Source organism: Nyctereutes procyonoides, unplaced genomic scaffold, assembly GCF_905146905.1.
Source record: "Nyctereutes procyonoides isolate TBG_1078 unplaced genomic scaffold, NYPRO_anot_genome, whole genome shotgun sequence".
NCBI classification, from domain to species: Eukaryota; Metazoa; Chordata; class Mammalia; order Carnivora; family Canidae; genus Nyctereutes; species Nyctereutes procyonoides.
Window position 1 is genome coordinate 44112544 of NW_026575131.1, and position 19964 is coordinate 44132507.

A 19964-nucleotide genomic window follows, 5' to 3' on the forward strand; every position below is an offset into this window, starting at 1 on the left:
CCTACCCATTAAAGTACAGACACAATATCCCCTCTCCTAGGAAGCCCTCCCTCCAGGTAGAGCCCCTGGTCTCCCAGCCCTATTTCTCCCTCTGGCTCAGCCCTAGCCACATGGGCCTAGTTCTGTCTTATCCAAACTGGGGGCTCCTCAGGTAGGGGGCTGGAACCGAGGCCCCTCATGGTCCCCAGCACCACCCAACACAGGGCTGGGCAGTAGGGACTGATAGGCACTTAGTGAGCCAGTAAACCAAATCTTCAGTCTTTCAGTCTTTGTGCAATCTGGTTTGGCAAATTCAAAACCCACTTCCCATGCCCCCTCCTCCAGGAAGCCAGTTCCAGGCAGCATTTACTGGGAAGAAAGATTTGGAGGCTAAGCCTCCCTTGTCCTACCTGCGAGGCAGCATTAACAGTTACAGATTGGGGATGCCTGGGTGGCTCAGTGGTTTGAGCACTGGCCTTTGGCCCAGGGCGTGATCCTGGAGTCCCGGCCGGGATCAGGTCCCACATCGGGCTCCCTGCATGGAGCCTGCTTCTTCCTCTGCCTATGTCTCTGCCTCTCTCTCTCTGTGTGTGTCTCTCATGAATAAATAAATAAATAAAATCTTAAAAAAAAATAAAACAGTTACAGAATGGATTTGGCAGACTTCTCCAGGCGGGGGGACCTCATTATAGGAAGTCTCTCAGATTCCCGACCAGTGCTCTATACCCACAGGCACCAAAGATTTCTCTTCCCTCACGCTGGGCGCACAATCCTCGTGGGTGCCTGACTTCTTCCTCCAGCTCTAAGGCGAACTCAATCCCTGGACGAGGGCCCTTTAAGAGGCGGGCGTAGAGGCGGGGCTCAAATTTTGTCCCTCCCCGAGAGCGCCGGCCGGGCCGGCTGCGTCAGTTTGCGCCTGCGCGGACTCCTCGTGGTTCCGGGTCTCACTTCGGATCTGCGAGCTCTTCGCGGAGAGACGGAGGCTCCGGCCCGAACCCCGCAGGAAACCCATTTCCCTCCCTTGAACCTGCTGCGAAAGTCTGGCCTCGGGTCATTGGCAGTTTCTTTGAAACCCTCGCAGACTCCGGCGTGGTCAAGGTCGCGCCGCCGTGCCGGCGTCGGCGCCTGGATTCGCGCACCGACTGAAGTCAGGGCTGAGCCCTGCGAGGCTTCGTGGAGCCAAGATGACCCACTCTTTGGTTTGTCCGGAGACAGTGAGCAGGTGAGGACCTGGGGGGCGGGCAGCGGCAGGCGTGGTAGTCCTCGAGCCGCGGGCTGGCGGGGTTAGGGGCGCGGGCGAAAGCTCTGGAGGGGAGGAGGGGGCGGGCCCACTGGTGGGCGAGCCCTCGGCGCAGGGCTCAGCCCCTCTTCTCATTCGGATTCTGGTGCTTCCAGGGTGAGTTCAGTGCTGAATCGCAACACCAGGCAGTTCGGAAAGAAGCATCTATTCGACCAGAACGAGGAGACGTGCTGGAACTCGGACCAGGTGAGGCACCTCTCCCTGGACCCTCCACCCTTCCCGTCAATCAGATTCAGGAGTCCGGGGTGCCTTGAGAACTGAGTGGCCCTCCAGCTGGGCAGCCCAATTGGCCGTGGAAGGAACGTGTGCCCGCGCCCCAGCGGCAACCCCGCCCAGCCTTCACTGTGTGAATGAGATAGCCTCAGTTTCCCTGTCTGCTTCCAGGGCCCCTCCCAGTGGGTGACACTAGAGTTTCCCCAGCGCATCCGTGTCTCCCAGCTGCAGATCCAGTTCCAGGGGGGCTTCTCCAGTCGCCGGGGCCACCTGGAAGGTACTGGAAGGCTCTGGAAGGTGGGGATTTGAGAGGGGCACACCAACCTCACAGCCTGCCCCTTTCTCTGCTGCAGGTTCCCAGGGGAGTGAGGCTCTTAGCAAGATTGTGGACTTCTACCCTGAGGACAACAACTCACTTCAGATATCCTGCCTGGGGTTCTGAGGTGGAAAGGCTGGGGTGGGGGGCGGTATTGGTGGGGGATGGTCTGTGCCTCTGAAAGCTGTGGGCCCTTGAGCAAGTAGGCTCTGGGCCTCCATTGCTTCATCTGTAAAGTGAGCTGATAACTTGTTCCTGTGTGAGAGCTTTAGAGGGGCTCACAGTGTGCTGGGTCACTCAACGCATTGGTGGTGTCTGAGCTGGGGCTGGTGGATAGGAAACGATGAACTACCTATTTCCCTTGACTGCCTGTGTTCACACCTTCCCTGTGCCAGCTGCCGAGGTGGACCAGCTGAAGGTGACATTTGAAGACGCCACTGACTTTTTTGGCCGAGTAGTCATCTACCACCTGCGGGTGCTGGGGGAGAGGGTGTGAGGCCACTGGGTAGCCGACTCCCCCAAGAGGCCCTTGGGGAAATACAGTGACTTCAGGTTATGCAGAGAAGGTTTATTGGTTCCTCTTGGGAAGGATCCCCTCCTACTGTCTGTCCAGGAGCTGCCTTTGAAGCCAGTTCTGGGTTTCCCCAGCTCTGGGTCAACTGTTTTGTTCCCTGAGTATCTGAGTCCCCAGCAGGCAGTCTTCACTCGGGATCTGCGGGCACCAGGTTGCTCTGGAAGAGTTTGAGGATGTGGTTCTCGATCACCTGTTGCACTGGAAATAGGACAGGGAAAACGTGGGCGGTGAATTGAATGGAGGCAGAGGCACCGGCCAAATTGTACACTTTTCTGGCGGATGAGCTGGGGTATTCCATTGTGAGAACTGCACTTGTCTCTCGGGGGACAAAGCTCATGTCTCTAAGCTGGGCCCTGGGACACGGATGGAGGACCCACTTCATGCATGGGGAAATCTACACTCTTCCCAGAGTACAGTGGGAGGATGGAGGCACCCAAGCCAGGAGACTCAACTTCCCTATCGTTTGTAAAAATATATTTATGGAAGTTTTTTAGAGTCATAAAAATAATCTTTACCAATCAAAACTGGTGACTTGTGACTTTTATTAAAGGATGAGAGAAGCTGTGAGGAAAGACTTCTGTCCCAAATGGGATAAAATTCAAAGGAATCCCTCCATGACCCAAAGGGGTTGGTTCTATTAGGATTTCTCCATTTGGTAGATGGGGAAGCTGATGGGGGAAGTGGGGAATCGAACTGAGGTCTGCCTTTTGTCCCTACTCACACTTGCCTCCTGCCACGGAGAGGGCTGGCCTCAATGACCCCGTGTACTGTGTTCCAGCCCCTCCTTGGCATCTTTCCTGGCGTCCTCATCCTGTCAGGTCTCTGTATGTACTATTTCTCCAGGCTAGATGCCATCTTCCCTCCCTTTGGGCCTCCAGGAAGCCCTCCCTGATTCCCACCAATTACAGGGCTGGGCCAGGGCTTCTTTGGGCCTCCCAGTGCCTGTGTGTATCCCATCATGAACCTAGTCACTGACACATGTCAGCCTCCTGTACATGCCCAGGCCAGGTACACAGTGGCACTAGATGTTTGCTAAAGTGAACATTCTCACTGGTAGCATCTGACATCTAAGATGGATGTCCTATGTACCCCTCTGCGGTCACCCTGCCTACAGCATGCTGTCAGTGCCCCCACGTGTCTCAGGCTGACCTTTCCGATATCCTAGGGCCACGGCAAGGTCCATTGGGGTATAGCCAGAGTCAGCCTCAGTGGTGAGATCAGCTCCTCGAGCTGCAAAGCAAAGTAGGTGCCATTGCGGGGTGGAGGTAGAGGTGGGGATGGGGGACTGGGAACCTAGAATGGAGCATGGTGACTTGGGAGGTCCATTGACCCCTCACAGGTCTGCTGTTGCCATGTGGGCTTGGATGAGAACCTGAACTCTCCAAAGAATGTGGCCAATAGAATCCCCACCTCCAGGGTCCCTGAGGCATGAAGGGTATGGGTATTCAACATGGTTTGCCAGACCCTGTACTATCCCACAATCTCCTGTCCCCAGATCAGTCCTCTGGAAAAAGCAGAGAGTGACCACCCATCCCAAGAGCTGTTTGAGCAGAGCCTGGACCTCTCCCTGGCCCTCAGGACTCCCACTTACCCAACAAGGCTTCTACACACTTCACGTGGTTCCCACGGACGGCGTACAGCAGTGGTGTCCCTCCATTCTGTCAAGGGCAGAAGCAAGGGCAACCAACATTCTGTCTTTTCCAAATTCTCCCAACACCCCCAACCCTCTAACTTAATGTGGTCCCTCCTCCTGCTCATCATCTGGCCTAACTCCTTTGGGCCTCAGCTTAGATACCCCTTCTTCCAGGAAGCCCTCCTTGACTTCCCTTGGCTATGCAGGTCACCTCTGGGCTCTTGCCGTTGCCTGTGTGTCTGCTATCACAGTTTTATTCACTATGTTTCAGCTGACCGTTTACATGGTCTTCCCTCCTCCAAAACTAGGAGCTCTGTGAGGCTCAGGGATGGGTCTGTCTTGTGTTCTCAGCACCTAGAACAGGCCTGATACCCTGCAAGGTGCCCAGGGCCAGTGGGTGGTGCCTCACCCAGTCGTAAATGTTGATGTCCACATCACGCTCGAGCAGCAGCCCTACAATGTCTGTGTAGCCGCCCATGCTGGCCAGTGACAGGGCACTTTCCCGTTCCTTGGCCAGGATGTGGGGGTCAGCACCCTGCAGTGGGGGGAGCACAGGGAGTGGTGATGGGGCAGGTAGGGGCATCCCCTGGAATCCCAGGGTACCCATCGCAGCCCCATCTTACAGGCATGACACCAGTAGACTCCGACCCCAGGCTGCCCTCAAGTCCCCAGAGAAGCCCTGAGCTGGGCTGGGACGCACCCATTCGAGCAAGAAGCGGACAGTCTCGATTTCTCCAAATGCGGAGGCCCAGATGAGGGGGGTGAAGCCATGCTCGTCCGGCTTGTTGATGAGGTTATCGCCTGGCAGGAGGGGGGTGGTACCACTGGGATGCACCCCTGCCCACTCTCCCCAATTCTGTGGGAGCAGGGACAGGGTGGGCGGCTGGGGTCAGATGTGAGAGGGGAGTACACATGTGGACATGCTCAAACATGTAGACAGATGTACATATGTGGGAAAAGGTCATTTCAGTACCCACATGCATACCCCAGCACGTGTAGTCAGACAGGTATGGACACACCAGCATACTTGTGGGGACACACACCTTTCCTCAGATGTTCCTTCAGCTGGCTCAGCTCTCCCTGGGCCGCGAGCTGGTGGATGGACAGGGCTAGGGACCAGAGAGAGGCAGAGTCCTCACCTATCACATCCCTACCCTGTGCCTCTGTTCACCCCAGCCAAAGTTGCTCTTCTCAGTCCCTGCCATTCCTACTACCTCCACCCTACTATTTAGGGAGGCTGGGGTACCAGAGGCCCCACTTACAGTCCAGGGTGGCTGGCAGGGCCGAAACCTCGTTCCCCCGCTGCCGGTTGGTGAGGGTTGTGGAGTGCTTCAGGGAGCTGCCTCCTGGAAGAGAGAAGAAGGGCCTCAGTGTCCTCTCAGTATGTTTCTGGGGTTTCAGACAAGACCATGGGGGCCTGGAGCTACCAAAGACAGTCCCTCACTCCACCATCCACTCACTCTGCCCTCCTGGATACCCAGGTATTCTTTCTCCTCTATACCTGGTGACGTTCTGGGCAAATGAGACATAGTCCCTGCCCTCAAGGGGGGGGGGGGTCAGAAAGAGAGAAAGTAGGGGGGGGTCAGAAAGAGAGAAATAAGTGTTCAGGAGATCTAAAAAGCAGGTAGAAGAGAGTGGAAAGGGGAGAGCAAGGGTGAGTGCATTTTAGACAAAGTGGTCACAAGGAGAGCCACTCCAAGAGGTGACACCTCTCAACTGAGGGCTTGGTCAGTTGAAGAAACCAGCCCTAGGAAGAAGTGGGAGAAGAATGTTCCACATGGAGGGAACAGCAGGGACCAAGCTCCCAGGAGGTACTGAATTAGATGTGTTCAAGGACTCCAGTCAAAAGAAATCTTCGGGTCCTTGACAGGGTCAACAGAATTACCATCTGACCCAGCAAGTCCACTCCTAGGTATCTACCCTCAAAGAACTAAAATCAACTGCCTAGACAAAAATTTGTACACACGTGTATAGCACCACTAGTCATGGTTGCCAAAAGAGGAACAACACAAGTGTCCCATCAGTGGATGAAAGGATAAACAATAATGGTCTGCAATGGAATATTAGCAAGTCGTAGAAAGGAATGAACCTGGGATGCCTGGGTGGCTCGGCAGTTGAGCACCTGCCTTCAGCCCAGGATGTGATCCTGGAGACCCAGGATCGAGTCCCACATCGGGCTCCCTGCGTGGAGCCTTCTCCCTCTGCCTGTGTCTCTGCCTCTCTCTCTCTCTCTCTCTCTCTCTCTTTCATGAATAAATAAATAAAATCTTAAAAAAAATGAAAAAGGAATGAACCTCAAAAACATGCTGAGGGGCACCTGGCTGGCTCAGTTGGAGGAGCATGTGATTTGATCTCAGGGTCATGGGTTTAAGCCCTAAGGGGGTGGAGGTGTAGAGATTGCTTAAATAAATAAAACTTAAAAAAACATCATGCTGAGCAAAAGCAGGCAGACACAAAAGACCTGTTTTATGATTCATTTATATGAAACATCCAGAACAGGCAAATCCATAGAAACAGAAGGAAGATTCCTGGCTGATGGGCTGGGGAGGGAGGGATGGAGAGTGACTACTAATGGGGATGAGGTTTCCTTTTGGGGTGATGGAAATGTTCTGGAATAATAGATAGAGGTGAAGGTACACACACTGTGAATGTACTTACTGCCATTGAAATTGTATGCAAGTCTGGTTAAAATAGTAACTTTTACGTTACGTGGATTTAGTTACTATGTATACACACATATGTGTGTTTGTTTGTATAAAAGCAATCTTTCACGGGTGGAGAGGGAAGACATATCCTAGGTAGTGAAATATAAAGACAGATGTCCTATCTTGGGCCTGACATTCCACAGTTCTTGCATCCCAGAGGCAAGAGGAATCCAGGGGAAATATCCTACCTACCCTGAGGTGAGGAGGCACCAGCATCCGGTTCAGGATTCCCAGGCTCCAAAGTGCAGGGGAAAAGACTGAGCACCACAGTGTCTGAGCCATCGGGGGCCTCATCTCCAGGGTCTTCAGGGTCCCCAAATTCTGGAATGGGGAGCTGCTGGGTCACACCGAGGTCCTCTGCAGGCTGGGTGGGCTCCATGGGGGAAGCTGATAGAAGCGCCAAAGGGGAGAGATAACAATAATTACCAAAAACTACTATTTAATAGGCACCAATGGCATACCCAACCTTGCACAGTGAGAGTGACTAAATTCTAGCTCAGCTGGGAAGTTAAAACCAGAGTCCAACTGCTTTTCAGGCCCACTCCTCTCCCGCACTCCCGGACACATACAACATACTTTTCTTAAAATGGGGTCAACTACCTGGGTTCGAATCCCTCCACTTACAGCCTGAGAACTTGGGCACATGACTTAACTTCTCTGAGCCTCAGTTTCCTCATTAATATAATGGGGAAGTGAAGTCTAAAATTATGCTTGTAAACAGCTGGGGAGCTGATACAGGGGGCAGAGCTTAATAAACGTTCTCTGTAGTTATTTTTATTGGGGGAGGGTCCCCGGAATGAGTGTGTGCTCAACAAAGATGTGATTGGTCCCATCCCTACCGGCCCCTCCCAAACAGATCCAGGAGGTCCACTCACCTCTAACGAGCCTCCTCTGTCACCTCACGCCGCCAGCCCGGGTCCCCCAAAAGTTGGGGGACCAATTCACAAACTTTTCTCCTCCAATTGATACAGGAGGGAGCAAGCTGGATCCTGGACCCTCAGCGTCCTGGTTTCTTCTGCCGGGACAGAGAGCAACTTGATACGCGACCGCTACCCCCACCCCAGAGCTCCCCCACTGCGCCTGCGCACCCTGCCTCCCCCAAAAGTGCTCAAAGGCGAAAGCAGAAGTTGCTTCTGGCCCTTTAAGACTTGAGGGAGGGGCGTGGTTTCCGCTACGGCCTGAGCGTTGCTGCTGCGCCTGCGCCTTCTCGCCCCGGCGTCTCTGGAGGGAGCTCGGCCAGGTCAGGAGGGATGGGTGGAGCCTCAGAGGGCTCTGAGGATTTCATTGAGCCTGGCTTCCGTCACTCTCCCACAGCTCCGCCCACATGCTTTTCCAGAGGGCGCCGCTGGGCTCCAGTAGCGGCCAGATGGGAGGGGCTTTCTCTGGTCGGAAGGTGGTGGGCGGGGAGCAGTCCGGGCGTCAAGGATTTAAAGGGGCGACGCTACTGTTTGGCCCAGTGCACAACAATGCCGTCTTTGCTGTTTTGGGGGCTTATGAACACGTGTATGAATCTGACGGTAACAGGAGGGCACCGTTTATGCAGCCCGGTGTTTGGAGCGTTTCCCCAATTCGTCTACCTCCGGAAAAGGGAGTTCGGGACGGGAGGGCGCCCTTGCCCCTTCCTGCCTGGGTGTCCCTTCCGGAGCTTCAGGGGTTCTCCGCGCCTTCCTTACCCCCGCCTACCGGTGCCTCCTTCCCCAGTCTCTCACTCACGGCTTCTCTCCAGTCTGGGTACACGGAGGAGTGGGGAGGGCAGGCCAGCTGACCCCAGAACTAGAACGGCGCAGCGTCTGGTTTCGCAGGGGGAGGCTTAGGTAGCCTTCCACGCTGTCGGACTTCCGCTTCCGGTCTCCGGCCTCCGGCCTCCGGCCGCGGTAGCTATGGAGGAACCGGAGATGCAGCTCAAGGGAAAGAAAGGTGGTGTGGGGCCCCGGACTGGACGGAAGGGTGACCTGACAGGGGGCAGGAGGGGACAAAGGCTTGGAGGGAGCTTGCGGGGGAACGAAGTGAACGGCCATTGAATCCTGGCTCGGCCGCTGACTAGTTTTAAAACGTTTAGAAAGTTGCCGTGCCTCAGTTTTGTCATCTGTAAAATGGGGTGTTAATAATATAGTCTGTCCCCGCTTCGCGTAGGTTTGTTGTGAGAACTCAATGACCGGGTATTTTGTAATGCATTGGAAGGACACCTGGGACTTGGTGATCGCTGTGCGCGTTATTCATATATATATATATATATATATATATATATATATATATATATATAATAAAATCTTTATATATAATCTTTTTATATAAAGATTTTATTTATTCATAAGACACACAGAGAGAGAGGCAGAGACACAGGCCGAGGGAGAAGCAGGCTCCATGCAGGGAGCCCGATGTGGGACTCGATCCTGGGACTCGATCCTGGGACTCGATCCTGGGACTCGATCCCGGGACTCGATCCCGGGACTCTAGGATCACGCCCTGGGCCTAAGGCAGGCGCTAAGCCGCTGAGCCACCCAGGGATCCCCCATTCCCTTATATATTTACCCGTGTGTCTAGGTTTACGTTAACATCAAATATTTGTGATTCACGTGTTTACAAATTACAGAGTGCCACAGACTATGTTTAAGTTACAAAGGTTTTTGTTATTTTATTACATTCATTATTTCTAGTTAGTTATTTACAAGGCACAAGTACATTTTGTAACAACCCTGAGGGTAAGCTTGTTAATACTCGTTTCCAAAACCAGGAGGATGAGGAGAATAAGAGTACCTCGGGTTTGGAAGTAAAGGATGGGCTCTGCCCCCCAGAGGGTCCAGTAGTGAGCTAGACGGACTGACACTCCCCAGACTCACGGACAGCCTCCCTTGACTCTCAGACACACTAGGGTTCTCTCTCTTGTCCACCGTACTGTGCTGGACAATAGCATGGGGTCCATCTCTGGAACAGACCTCGAGATGGGTACTGTTATTACTCTGTTTTTACAGGTTAGGAAACTGAGGCACAGGGAAGCCCCTGACCTCAAAAATCCAAGCTTTGATCGATTGATTGATTTTTGGTAAACATGTAACCTGATAAAGAATGAGAATTTAAGTGTAAGAGAAATGAACAAGATGCTGAGGCTGAGAATGAGGTGAAAGGGACATCTGATTAAGCTTGGTGATCAGGGAAGGCCTTGCCCAGGAGGTGACAGGAATGATGAGCTGGGGCAGGAGGGATAAAGAGTAGCCATTGAGGGAAGGGTGAGTCTGTGGCAGAACAACAGGTGCAACAGCGCTGAGGTGTCACTGTTCAGAGCTTGCAGCAATACAGCAGCTACTGGTCACAGTATTGTAGGTAATTAATTTAATTAAAATTAGGTAACACTTAAAATTCATAGGGTGAGCACAGAGTGTTGTATAGAAGTGTTGAATCACTTCATTAATACACCTGAAACTAAAATGACACTGTACTGGAATTTTATTTTATTTTATTTATTTTATTTTATTTTTTAAAAGATTTTATTTATTTATTTCTGAGAATCCACAGAGAGGAGAGAGAAGCAGAGACACAGGCAGAGGGAGAAGCAGGCGCCATGCAAGGAGCCTGACGTGGGACTCCATCCTGGGTCTCCAGGATCAGGCCCTGGGCTGAAGGCGGCGCTAACCCACTTGAGCCACCCGGGCTGCCCTACTGTACTGGAATTTAAAAAAATTTTTTTAGGGATCCCTGGGTGGCGCAGTGGTTTGGCGCCTGCCTTTGGCCCAGGGCGCGATCCTGGAGACCAGGGATCGAATCCCACGTCGGGCTCCCGGTGCATGGAGCCTGCTTCTCCCTCTGCCTGTGTCTCTGCCTCTCTCTCTGTGACTATCATAAATAAACTAAAAAAAAAAAATAAATTAAAAAAAAAATAAAAATAAAAAAATAAAAAAATTTTTTTAAAGATTTTATTTATTCATGAGAGACACACACAGAGAGGCAGATATATCAGCATAGGGTTCAGAAGCAGGCTCCTTGCAGGGGATCCCAGAACCCCGGGATCACGACCTGAGTCAAAGGCAGACACTCAGCCACTGAGCCAGCCAGGTGCCCCTGGAATTAAATTTTTAAAAAATAGTAAAATAAAATTCAGTTTATGGGTCATATTAGCTACATTTCAAGTGCTCAGTAGCCATATGTATCTAGTGGCTACATTTTTAGATGCTACAGATTATAGAACCTTTTTATCATCTCGGAAAGTTCTTTTGGACAGTACTGAGGGTGTTCAGAGAACAGGAGGCTATTGTGCCTTGTGTGGAGGGTGAGGAGGGCAGGAAGGTCAACAGCAGCCAGAATATACAGGGCCCTGTGGACCATTGTAATTTAGGTGAGTTTTATGCTCTGGCTGATGGGAGCCATGGGAGGATTTCAGACCAGGGAGGGACATATCTGATATGTTCATTGGAGCTCATTCCATCTGTTGTGTGGAGACTGGACTGTTGGCAGAAGGGAAGCAGGGAGACCAGGGAGGAGCTGACTGAACATGGTATCCCGGTGGGGGGTGGCCATTCCGGACCAGTGGGGGCACGTAGATGAGATTTGGACTTTGTTTTAAAGCGGACTCAGCAGGATCTGTTCATGGACGGGAAGGTATAAATAACTGACTGGCTGGGAATGTCATTTGTTGAAGCAGACCCTGGGATGAGGATTTGTGTGTAATTAATTGACCAGGAGAACCACCACCCCCCCCCCAGGGGAGAGAGAGAAACAGGATAGGGAGGAAGCTGAGCAAGGAAGCTGTCAGGTAAAATTCTCAGCCTGATCCCTCAGGAGAACTCAGAAAGATGAGTTCTACCTCCACTTTGTCCCAACACACGGCACAGGACATGGGCTTTCATACCCCTTGATGGTCCATCATGGCTGAAGGCCATCCAGGGACCTTAGCTTCCAGACATTTTCAGGTCTAGTAGCTAATGGGATCCTCCAAAGAAAAATTGCAGATTCATCCTCTGGGATAAAAGGAATGTAAGAGGGTCCAAGTGGACAGAAACTGTGTCGGCTACAGGTGAGCTTGGGAGGGAAAAGATCATGAGCTCACTGGATGTGTTAACATCATAACCATCTCCTTCAACCTATCACTGGGGCCATGGGTGACCCAGCTCCTGGGTGGGACACCAGACAGTTCTCACTGCTGTAGCTAGACTCTCGGATTAAGCAGTCAAGAGTCTTATGCTTTGTCTCTTGTGTTTCTGCTGTGCTTCCTCTTGTTTTGCTACCCCTGACCCCTCCCCCCCAACTGTTGATTCTCGGTCCAGTCACAGACAAGTTCACGGAGAGTGTCTATGTCCTGGCCAACGAGCCATCGGTGGCCCTGTACCGGTTGCAGGAACATGTGCGTCGCTCTTTGCCCGAGCTGGCTCAGCATAAGGTGAGCCCCACTTACCCTTGCCACTGACCTCCCCCAGAGTCCTCACTTGAGCTGGGGCCTGCTATGTGGAGCAGAGGCTGTCAGGGGAGGAGGCAAGGCTGGGACACTGGCAAGGAGGCACGAGGTCACTGAGGTTGGGGCCATGGGTGGACAGATTTGGAGGAAGGGGACAGCAAAATATGCATTAGTTGTGACATGTGTGATGAGAAGGAGGCAGCTGCATGTGGACCTGAGGGAAAGATGTGCCAGTCAGAGGGAACAGCCAGTGCAAAGACCCTGGAGCATGGTAGCCAGGTGTTCACAGAAAGCCCAGATTGGTGGGGGAGGGGATTTGTAGGAGGAAAGACCAGGATGGAGGGGTTGATCTCTGTGGCCATGGTGATAGGTGATGAGGTGCTCCATCCCAGAGAATAGGGAGGATGAAAGTGGCAGCCATCTTGATAATAGCTTCCTATCCCCCACAGGCCGACATGCAGCGATGGGAGGAGCAGAGCCAGGGAGCCATTTACACAGTGGAGTATGCCTGCAGGTGAGCACTGCAGTCTCCCCATTGGGTTGTCCCATTATGCGCTGGAGGTCACCTCATGGGCATTCAGGGGCATCTCAGCCAGCTGCCCAGTGAATCTTGCCCTGTTGAATGCACCTGAGATGAGGCATGTGGATCTCAACTTAGTTGGCCATACAACAGGTTCCAACTTGGCCTGTGCTTCTCACCATTTGCCTAAACCCTGTGTGCCTCAGGCAGGCTTCTTCCAGGAGCTGAGCCCCTCCCCATGTGTCATAGGAGGGGCTCATAGTGGTTTCAGGGAGGTGCCACCTGGGGGAAGCCAGTGCCTCAAGGCACATTTCCTTCCCACAGCCAGGACCACAGACTGGCCAGTGGGGTACGGAGAGGACCAAAGCACAAATATGGCTGTTTATTTTAAAATCTTTATTTCTTTCCAATCTTTTAAAAATTTAAGTGGATTCCACACCCAGTGTAGGGCTTGAACTCATGACCCCGAGATCAAGAGCCACAAGCTCCACTGAGTGAGCGAGTAAGATGCCCCTCCAATTTTTTTTTTATTGCACAACATACACATAAAAATTATCACCTTAACCATTTTTAAATGTACAGTTCAGGAATTAAATACATTCATAATGCTATGCAGCCATCCCCACCATCCATTTCCAGAATTTTTTTCATCTTGCAAATCTGAAGCTCTCCCTGTTTTTTGTTTTTTTTTTTAATTGTAATTCTTTTTTTTTTTTTTAATTTTTATTTATTTATGATAGTCACACAGAGAGAGAGAGAGGCAGAGACACAGGCAGAGGGAGAAGCAGGCTCCACGCACCAGGAGCCCGACGTGGGATTCGATCCCGGGTCTCCAGGATCGCGCCCCGGGCCAAAGCAGGCGCCAAACCGCTGCGCCACCCAGGGATCCCAAGCTCTCCCTGTTAAACACTAAATCCACCTCCCCTCTCTCCTAGCCCTTGGCATCCACCGTTCTGTTTCCTATTTATGAATCTGGCCATTCTGGGGAACTCACATAAATAGAGTCTTATGGTCCTTATCTTTTGTGTCCGTCTGCTGTCCCTCCACATACTGTCCTCCGCATCTACCCATGTGGCAGCAGTTGTCAGAATGTCCTTCCTCTTTAAAGTCGGGTGGCATCCCATTGTATAGAAGCACTACAGGGTATGCATCTGTCAGTGGACGTTTGGGTTGCTTGCATGCTTTAGCTACTATGGATAATGCTGCTGTGAATGTGGGTGGACCACTTATTCTTGTTTTGTGTTTAGCTTTATCTATGTCTTCAACTACCCCCCGCCCGAAGGAAAAGATATATGAGAGTAAAAAGCAGTAGTCAGTGTTTCTTTTCATCATTGTACCTTTGCTGGTCTTGCCTCCCGCTCTTCTCTTGGTTCCCCTGACTATACTTAATACCCTGGCTTGTTCTGTTTGCTTTGGGAATCTGGCAGTTTTATTTAGAACTGCTGTTTGCCCTTTGTGCTGGCTAAGTCGTTTTGGTGGAGGCTAGACACCCCAGCGTTCTCATCTGTGGCACTATGGGCTTTGCCTGCCTGTTTCTGTTGTGTGGGCGAAGGTTCCTTGGCAGGAAGTCCTGCTGCTAGGGGCACCGAGCTGAGTGTTCTGCTGTCAGCAGCCTGGGCCCTTCCGCTGGGATAGACGGCAATCCAGACAGATGGTGTCTTCTTGAATATGGTGGCCTCAAACACCCTCCGTATCAGCTCAAGGAAGAGTAGAAAAGAAATAGAAGAGGGCGCCTGGGGTCTCAGTTGTTTGAGCATCTGCTTTCGGCTCAGGTCATGATCTCAGGGTCCTGGGATAGAGCCCTGAGCCAAGCATCGGGCTCTCTGCTCAGTGGGGCGTCTTCTCCTCCCTCTCCTACTGCCCCTGCTTATGTTCTCTGTGAAATAAATAAATAAAATCTTTTAAACAAGAGAGAGAGGAAATAGAGGAGTTTCTCCCTTAGATCTGTCAGACAGCTCCTGGACAGCTGCGAGCTCACTAGCAAGGCCCAGGTTAAAGGAAGAACATGTCAGAGTCTATACTTTCTCCTGGTTCCTCTAAGCTGCCCCATCTAGTACATGAGTCTGGGCTATGGATGACTGTTCACACTTAAATTTTAATGCATTAGAATGAAATAAAAGATTCAGCTCCTCTGTCTCACTAACCAGATTTAAAGTGTTTAGCAGCCAATTCAGTGGATAAAGAATGTGCCTGTCATGTTCCAGAAAGTTCCACTGGGCCATGCTGAGCTAGGGAGACCAGTGTATTCTGAGTGCTTCTCTTGAGGGAAATATGAATTTCTCTATGCTAAGAGACCAGGTTTCCTTTACAGACATGAAAGAGCCCTTATCTTTTAGTTGTTCAAAATGTTTTACTCAGTGTTAATGGTGTAAAATGTAAAGATATTAAATTAGGGTAAACTATTCAATAGGGAACTTATAATAGCAAGCTTTTTATCAAGGTGGGCAAACACTAGAAAAGCTGGCTGTATTTGGTGGTGCTAAGATGAGCAAGCTAACAGAGCAGGTGACAGCCAAGGCTCCTTCGCACCCCCACCCCCGCTTTGCTCTCCTGGCCATTTTCCAGCAAGACCCTGGTTGATAATAAACGGGAGTGATTTCTTTGTCTTTGATAGAAAGGTTTTAAAGTGACACTTTTATTTTTACTGCAGATGTTACACAGGTGACTCACTGGCATTAGCAAGGCCCTGAGTGGCTTGGTAAATATTTTCCTGTAGTGCCTTTGGAAGGGACTTTGTTTGTTTTAAAGATTTTATTGATTTATTTGACAAAGAGCATAAACAGGGGAAGTAGCAGGGAGAGGGAGAAGCAGGCCCCCCACAGAGCAGGGAGCCTGACACAGGGCTTATCTCAGGATCCTGGGATCATGACCCAAGCCAAAGGCAGACGCCTAACCAACTGAGCCACCCAGGTGCTCCTGGAAGGGACATTTTCATTAAGACATTCATCAGTGTGGCACCAACACGAGGTTAGCACAGCTTTGCACTGGTGCCCCCCTAATTGGTGGTGAATTATTCTAGTTCCCTCTAAACTCACCTCCAGAGCTTTTCATAGTTTAGTTGATAGGCTTCCTTCAGAGGCAGGAATAGGTTATCTATTTTTTTTTTTTTTAAGATTTTATTCACCCATTCATGAGAGATACAGAGAGAGAGAGAGAGAGAAAGACACAGGCAGAGGGAGAAGCAGGCTCCACGCAGGGAGCCCAATGCAAGACGTGATCCTGGGATCCCAGGATCACGCCCCAGGCTGAAGGCAGGTGCTAAACCGCTGAACTATCCAGGGATCCCCAGGAATAGGTTATCTAAAAGGACAGCAAGATGTCTTTGAAGCCATCTTTACATGCTCATAGCTTCTTCAAAACATTAGGTGGTCGGGATCCCTGGGTGGCGCAGCGGTTTAGCGCCTGCCTTTGGCCCAGGGCGCGATCCTGGAGACCCTGGATCGAATCCCATGTCGGGCTCCCGGTGCATGGAGCCTGCTTCTCCCTCTGCCTGTGTCTCTGCCTCTCTCTCTCTCTCTCTCTGTGTGTGACTATCATGAATAAATAAAAATTAAAAAAAAAAAAAAACATTAGGTGGTCTAGCAGCAGGGACGTAAGAGTTGCATCTAGGGGTGCCTGGCTGGCTCAGAAGGAACATGTTACTCTTGATCTCTGGGCTGTGGGTTCAAGCCCCGTGTTGGGTGAAGGGATTACTTAAGTGAATAAATAATAAAAACTTAAAAAAAAGTTGCATCTGGCCATCATGTGCTCTGTTGGTTGGATGTCATCTGGGCATGGCAGGGAGATATAAACTTTAAGCCCACGATGAGCCCTCAGGGAAGACCACAGAATCCCCAAGGTGTCTGCTGAGCACTGAGTCCCCACCAGCCTCCAGTTGGAAGGATACACCAGCAGACCTGGGAGGGGGAGGGTAAAGCAGCAGTGACACTGACTGGGTCCATCCTCCAATTTCAGCGCTGTGAAGAATCTTGTCGACAGCAGCATCTACTTCCGCAGTGTGGAAGGTCTCCTCAAACAGGCCATCAGCATCCGGGACCACATGAACGCTGCCTCCCAGGGCCACAGGTAGCTCCAGGGACCACCCGCTCCTGCTGCTCTCATCCTCTTCACTGTAAGGAACTTTGCTGCTCAACCAGGAACTGCTTCTTCTCACTCCTTAGCCCCCTTTCCTCATCTCATCGTGTCTCGTGGCTTCCTCTCGTCCTTTGGCATCTGTAGTGGGAGAGCTCAGCCACTCAGCACCTAGTCCTGAGCTCTGCTGTGTGCCCAGCCCTGGGCTGGGTACTGGGGACATAACAGTGATCAACACACGCGTGTTCATAGTCTCACAGGGAGGCACACAGCAATCAGGTAAACATGAAACAGATTGCTCATCTTGAGATGTATGAAGGAAGAGAAGGGGGATGGGGGCCTCTCTGAGGAGGTGGGAGCAGAGGCCTGGACATCATGCAGACAGAGGTGACCCAAGGAGGGTATTCCAGATTGGACAGTGGTGAGGGCAGAGGGCCCGGGGCTGGTGCTCTGGGAGTGTTGGAGGAACATCTAGGAGGCAGGTGTGACTGGAGCAAGTGAGCAAGAGGGAGACAGCGAGGGGGTGCAGGGGCCTTGCCGGCAGCAAGGAAGGCCCCTGGAGCTGAAGGATGCTTCCAACCAAGGGCCAGATGGTCAAAAATGAAAAGCGCTTACAGTCCTTGCACATGGGGGAGAGAGGTTTTGTTTTCATTTTCATTATAACGTAATAAACATGCATTTAAACACACGTGCACATGCCGTAAGTTGTAACTCTACTTTGAGACACGTCTGACTCCTGCAGTATGGCGTTCTGGGATGCCTGTCCCCCACTAGACATTTAGAAAGAAAAAAGATCTGTATCGCTGTTTCTGAAAAATGAGACACAAGAATTATCAAAAACAAAAAGGCCTCGTGAATATGTGAGAAGGAACATGCAACTGTCTTCTCCACGAAGGTGGCGTGATGTGGGTTTATCTGGGTCTGTTCTGCTGCAGGTCAGTGATCCCCATCCGGACTATAATTTACTGTGTAGTGTCATGCACAGTGTCGTGGACACAGTAGAGCTGCAAAAAGCCGTCGCTTTGACTTTTTTTTTTTTTTCGCTTTGACTTTTAATTCATGGTGTCCCAAGTGCTTTCAAATGCCCTGCCAAGCCTACCCTTGTGAAACACAGGTGTTTCTGAAAGAGGCGTGAGGTGTGGCTACCACTTCTCTGTGCAAGTCCTGTGGGTTTGAAGTGCCCGGGAGACTGCACAAGTCCTCACCATGACCTCTGAAGTGGGTGGCCGGTCCCTCTTTTTACAGAGGATACCCGGAAGGCCGAGGCCAGGGGTTTTAGGGGACCAGAGGGTGACCCAGTCCTGTCTCCAGCCTAACTGAGCAGGCCCTATGGCCCCTGACCTTGGCCTCAAGAACGCTGCACTGTCTTGTTCCAGCCCTGAGGAACCACCCCCGTCCTCCTCAACATGATCCCAGAAGAGACTTGGAGGTGCTTTGGCCCCTCTGGCTCAGGTCAGTGCCGAGTGTGGTCATGAGCCTCTATATGTTGTGCTCTGAACTAACCCACCCTCTCAGTATCCAAGAAGGGACTTGCTTGTCTAACCACCTGGGCTTTCTCCCTGGGCTTGTAGGATGGTTTCATTAGTGGGAGGCTTCCAGATAGTAGGGACCTTGAGCCCTCTGCTACTCAGAACGTCAGTCCTTCTCCCTCATGTTCTTCCTGCCATCTTCCTGCCCCTTATCCAGGCCACAGGCCCTGTCCTGATCCCAGGCTCCCCCTGCCAAGACAGAAGGGGGATTCCATGTTTTTTCCTAGCCTGCTGCGTGCCAGCTGCTTGCTTTACTGACATGCATTCTCTCAGGCAGAGCCCAGCATGGTGATTACCCAGCCAGCTCAGGAATCTTCGCTCCACTGCCGATCTGCTGCTGTGTGACCCTGAGAAAGTCCCTCCCATCCCTGGTCTCTGCTTTTCCCTTCTATCAGAGTGGTTCATCAGGTGGCAGAGGGTGCTGCTGCACAGTGATGTGTGTTATAGCCTTCAGCCACTGCTCCACGACAGACTGTCCCAGAACTTAGTGGCTGACACACCAGACATTTGCCTGCTCACAATTCTGTGACTTGAGCTGGGCTCAGCTGGGCAGTTTTGCTGGGCTTACCTGGAGGCCAGTATCTGGCACTCATCAGAGTCTGATGGGGCAGCACAGTCAGAGGTGGCCTTGCTTGCACATCTGCATTTGGGCCAGTGCTGTCGCCTACAGGGGGTCCGGTTCTCCTCTGCATGGCCTCCCCAGCAGGTCAGCCCAGGCTCCTCTGGTGACCGGGTGCCAGGAGGGCAGCCCCAGTGTGCACGTGCTCATCCAGCCTCTTCTCGCTTCACATTGCGGATATTCCGTTGGTCAAGGCCAGCCACATGGCCAGGCCCAAGACCTGATGGGGAGGACTACAAGAAGGCATCAACACCAGGAAGTGTGGTTGACTGTGTGAAGAGAACCTGGCACCAAGGAAGGCTGAGCATGTTGCTATTCTGTGCCCATGTAGGGCAGACCCCTGCAGGTGGGAGGCCCCTGAGGGACTTTCTGAGCTCTTACTCTTGTAGCTCGCAAAGCCCTGCTCATTTGCAGGGCACTGTGATGGCGCTCCATCCACAGAGGCCCTCCCAGAGGGTTGGGGAGGCACAGGTGGGAACGGGGCCTTCACAGCCCCAGAGTGACAGTCCCTCCCCAGAGCCAGGAGGCAACAGACAGCAGAGCTCATGCATATGCAGTCAAAGTACTTATTGGACACCTGCCATGTGCTAGGTCTAGCTCTCTGGGGGTAGTGAGGAATCTCACAGGCTGTGGGATTGCCTGGGGGGCATCTGGGAGGGCCTGGAGCTGGAGCGGCTGCCAAGAGGGTCAGCAACCTACCCAGTGGCCTACACAGGGTTGCCCACCGGCCCTGGGCCCACACGCTGCCATCTCTGCCTCCCATCTTTTTGTCCTGGTCCCTCCCACCATCCAACCTCAAGGATACCACCCCGCTGCCCTTCCCACACCCTGTGCCATCTACTGCCCCTTTGCTGCTGCACCCCCTCTGAATAAAATGCTCTGTGGCTTTTCCTGATCCTGCCTGTGTCCCTGCAGACCCTGTCCCCTTCCTCTTCAGAATTGCTGCCCATTGTCCCTCTCAGAATCTTCCATCCCCAGTTTTTCCCAATACTGCCCCCCACAGGGTGATCAGTCACCTTTATAGGATCCAATTGCAGTCTCCCCTGGCTTTTGACTTCCTCTGTCTTTTCAGTCCCAGGCCTGGACACACGGGCCCTTTTATAATAGAGGAAACAGGCT

At 52.0% G+C, this 19964-nt stretch overlaps 3 protein-coding genes across 6 annotated transcripts; 2 read left to right on the forward strand and 1 right to left on the reverse strand.

Annotated features, from left to right (window-relative positions):
• The first annotated feature begins 899 nt into the window (after positions 1–899).
• NR2C2AP (nuclear receptor 2C2 associated protein) lies at positions 900–2326 on the forward strand. The gene is made up of 5 exons (XM_055344064.1): positions 900–1201; positions 1375–1465; positions 1664–1769; positions 1846–1913; positions 2188–2326. Exons 1-5 carry the CDS (start codon positions 1164–1166, stop codon positions 2302–2304), a joined length of 420 nt encoding a protein of 139 aa, XP_055200039.1. The 5' UTR covers positions 900–1163; the 3' UTR covers positions 2305–2326.
• Positions 2327–2361: 35 nt separating this feature from the next.
• On the reverse strand, positions 2362–8544 carry RFXANK (regulatory factor X associated ankyrin containing protein). 2 transcript variants are annotated; one of them, XM_055344063.1, is made up of 10 exons: positions 8434–8544; positions 7596–7735; positions 6913–7107; positions 5278–5361; positions 5059–5124; positions 4716–4816; positions 4425–4550; positions 3974–4040; positions 3532–3612; positions 2362–2580 (listed from the first exon to the last, which is right to left on the reverse strand). In XM_055344063.1, the coding sequence occupies exons 3-10, from the start codon at positions 7097–7099 to the stop codon at positions 2510–2512; spliced, it is 783 nt and encodes a 260-aa protein (XP_055200038.1). In that variant the 5' UTR covers positions 7100–7107; positions 7596–7735; positions 8434–8544; the 3' UTR covers positions 2362–2509. The 2 variants fall into 2 exon arrangements, with proteins under 2 accessions (XP_055200038.1, XP_055200037.1); XM_055344062.1 differs by having other exon boundaries at positions 8394–8472.
• Positions 8504–19740, forward strand: BORCS8 (BLOC-1 related complex subunit 8). 3 transcript variants are annotated; one of them, XR_008666883.1, is made up of 6 exons: positions 8504–8637; positions 11979–12091; positions 12556–12620; positions 16581–16737; positions 18074–18149; positions 18500–19740. XR_008666883.1 is itself a non-coding variant. In XM_055344065.1 (6 exons), exons 1-5 carry the CDS (start codon positions 8601–8603, stop codon positions 18105–18107), a joined length of 360 nt encoding a protein of 119 aa, XP_055200040.1. In that variant the 5' UTR covers positions 8504–8600; the 3' UTR covers positions 18108–18149; positions 18500–19740. The 3 variants fall into 3 exon arrangements, 2 of the variants coding, with proteins under 2 accessions (XP_055200040.1, XP_055200041.1); XM_055344065.1 differs by having other exon boundaries at positions 16581–16691; XM_055344066.1 differs by having other exon boundaries at positions 16581–16691; positions 18504–19740.
• Positions 19741–19964: the final 224 nt, after the last annotated feature.

Excerpts from the sequence above, each read along its gene's own strand:
- NR2C2AP (XM_055344064.1), top strand. The coding sequence starts at position 1,164 with ATGACCCACTCTTTGGTTTGTCCGGAGACAGTGAGCAG. Across the intron at positions 1,770-1,845 it reads TCGCCGGGGCCACCTGGAAG|GTTCCCAGGGGAGTGAGGCT; the intron begins GTACTGGAAGGC and ends TCTCTGCTGCAG. Across the intron at positions 1,914-2,187 it reads AGGACAACAACTCACTTCAG|ACCTTCCCTGTGCCAGCTGC; the intron begins ATATCCTGCCTG and ends GCCTGTGTTCAC.
- BORCS8 (XM_055344065.1), top strand. The coding sequence starts at position 8,601 with ATGGAGGAACCGGAGATGCAGCTCAAGGGAAAGAAAG. Across the intron at positions 12,092-12,555 it reads CCGAGCTGGCTCAGCATAAG|GCCGACATGCAGCGATGGGA; the intron begins GTGAGCCCCACT and ends TATCCCCCACAG. Across the intron at positions 16,692-18,073 it reads GCTGCCTCCCAGGGCCACAG|CCCTGAGGAACCACCCCCGT; the intron begins GTAGCTCCAGGG and ends GTCTTGTTCCAG.
- RFXANK (XM_055344063.1), bottom strand. The coding sequence starts at position 7,099 with ATGGAGCCCACCCAGCCTGCAGAGGACCTCGGTGTGACCCAGCAGCTC. Across the intron at positions 5,125-5,277 it reads CCTGCCAGCCACCCTGGACT|CCCTGTCCATCCACCAGCTC; the intron begins GTAAGTGGGGCC and ends TCTGGTCCCTAG. Across the intron at positions 3,613-3,973 it reads GTGTGTAGAAGCCTTGTTGG|CTCGAGGAGCTGATCTCACC; the intron begins GTAAGTGGGAGT and ends TTTGCTTTGCAG.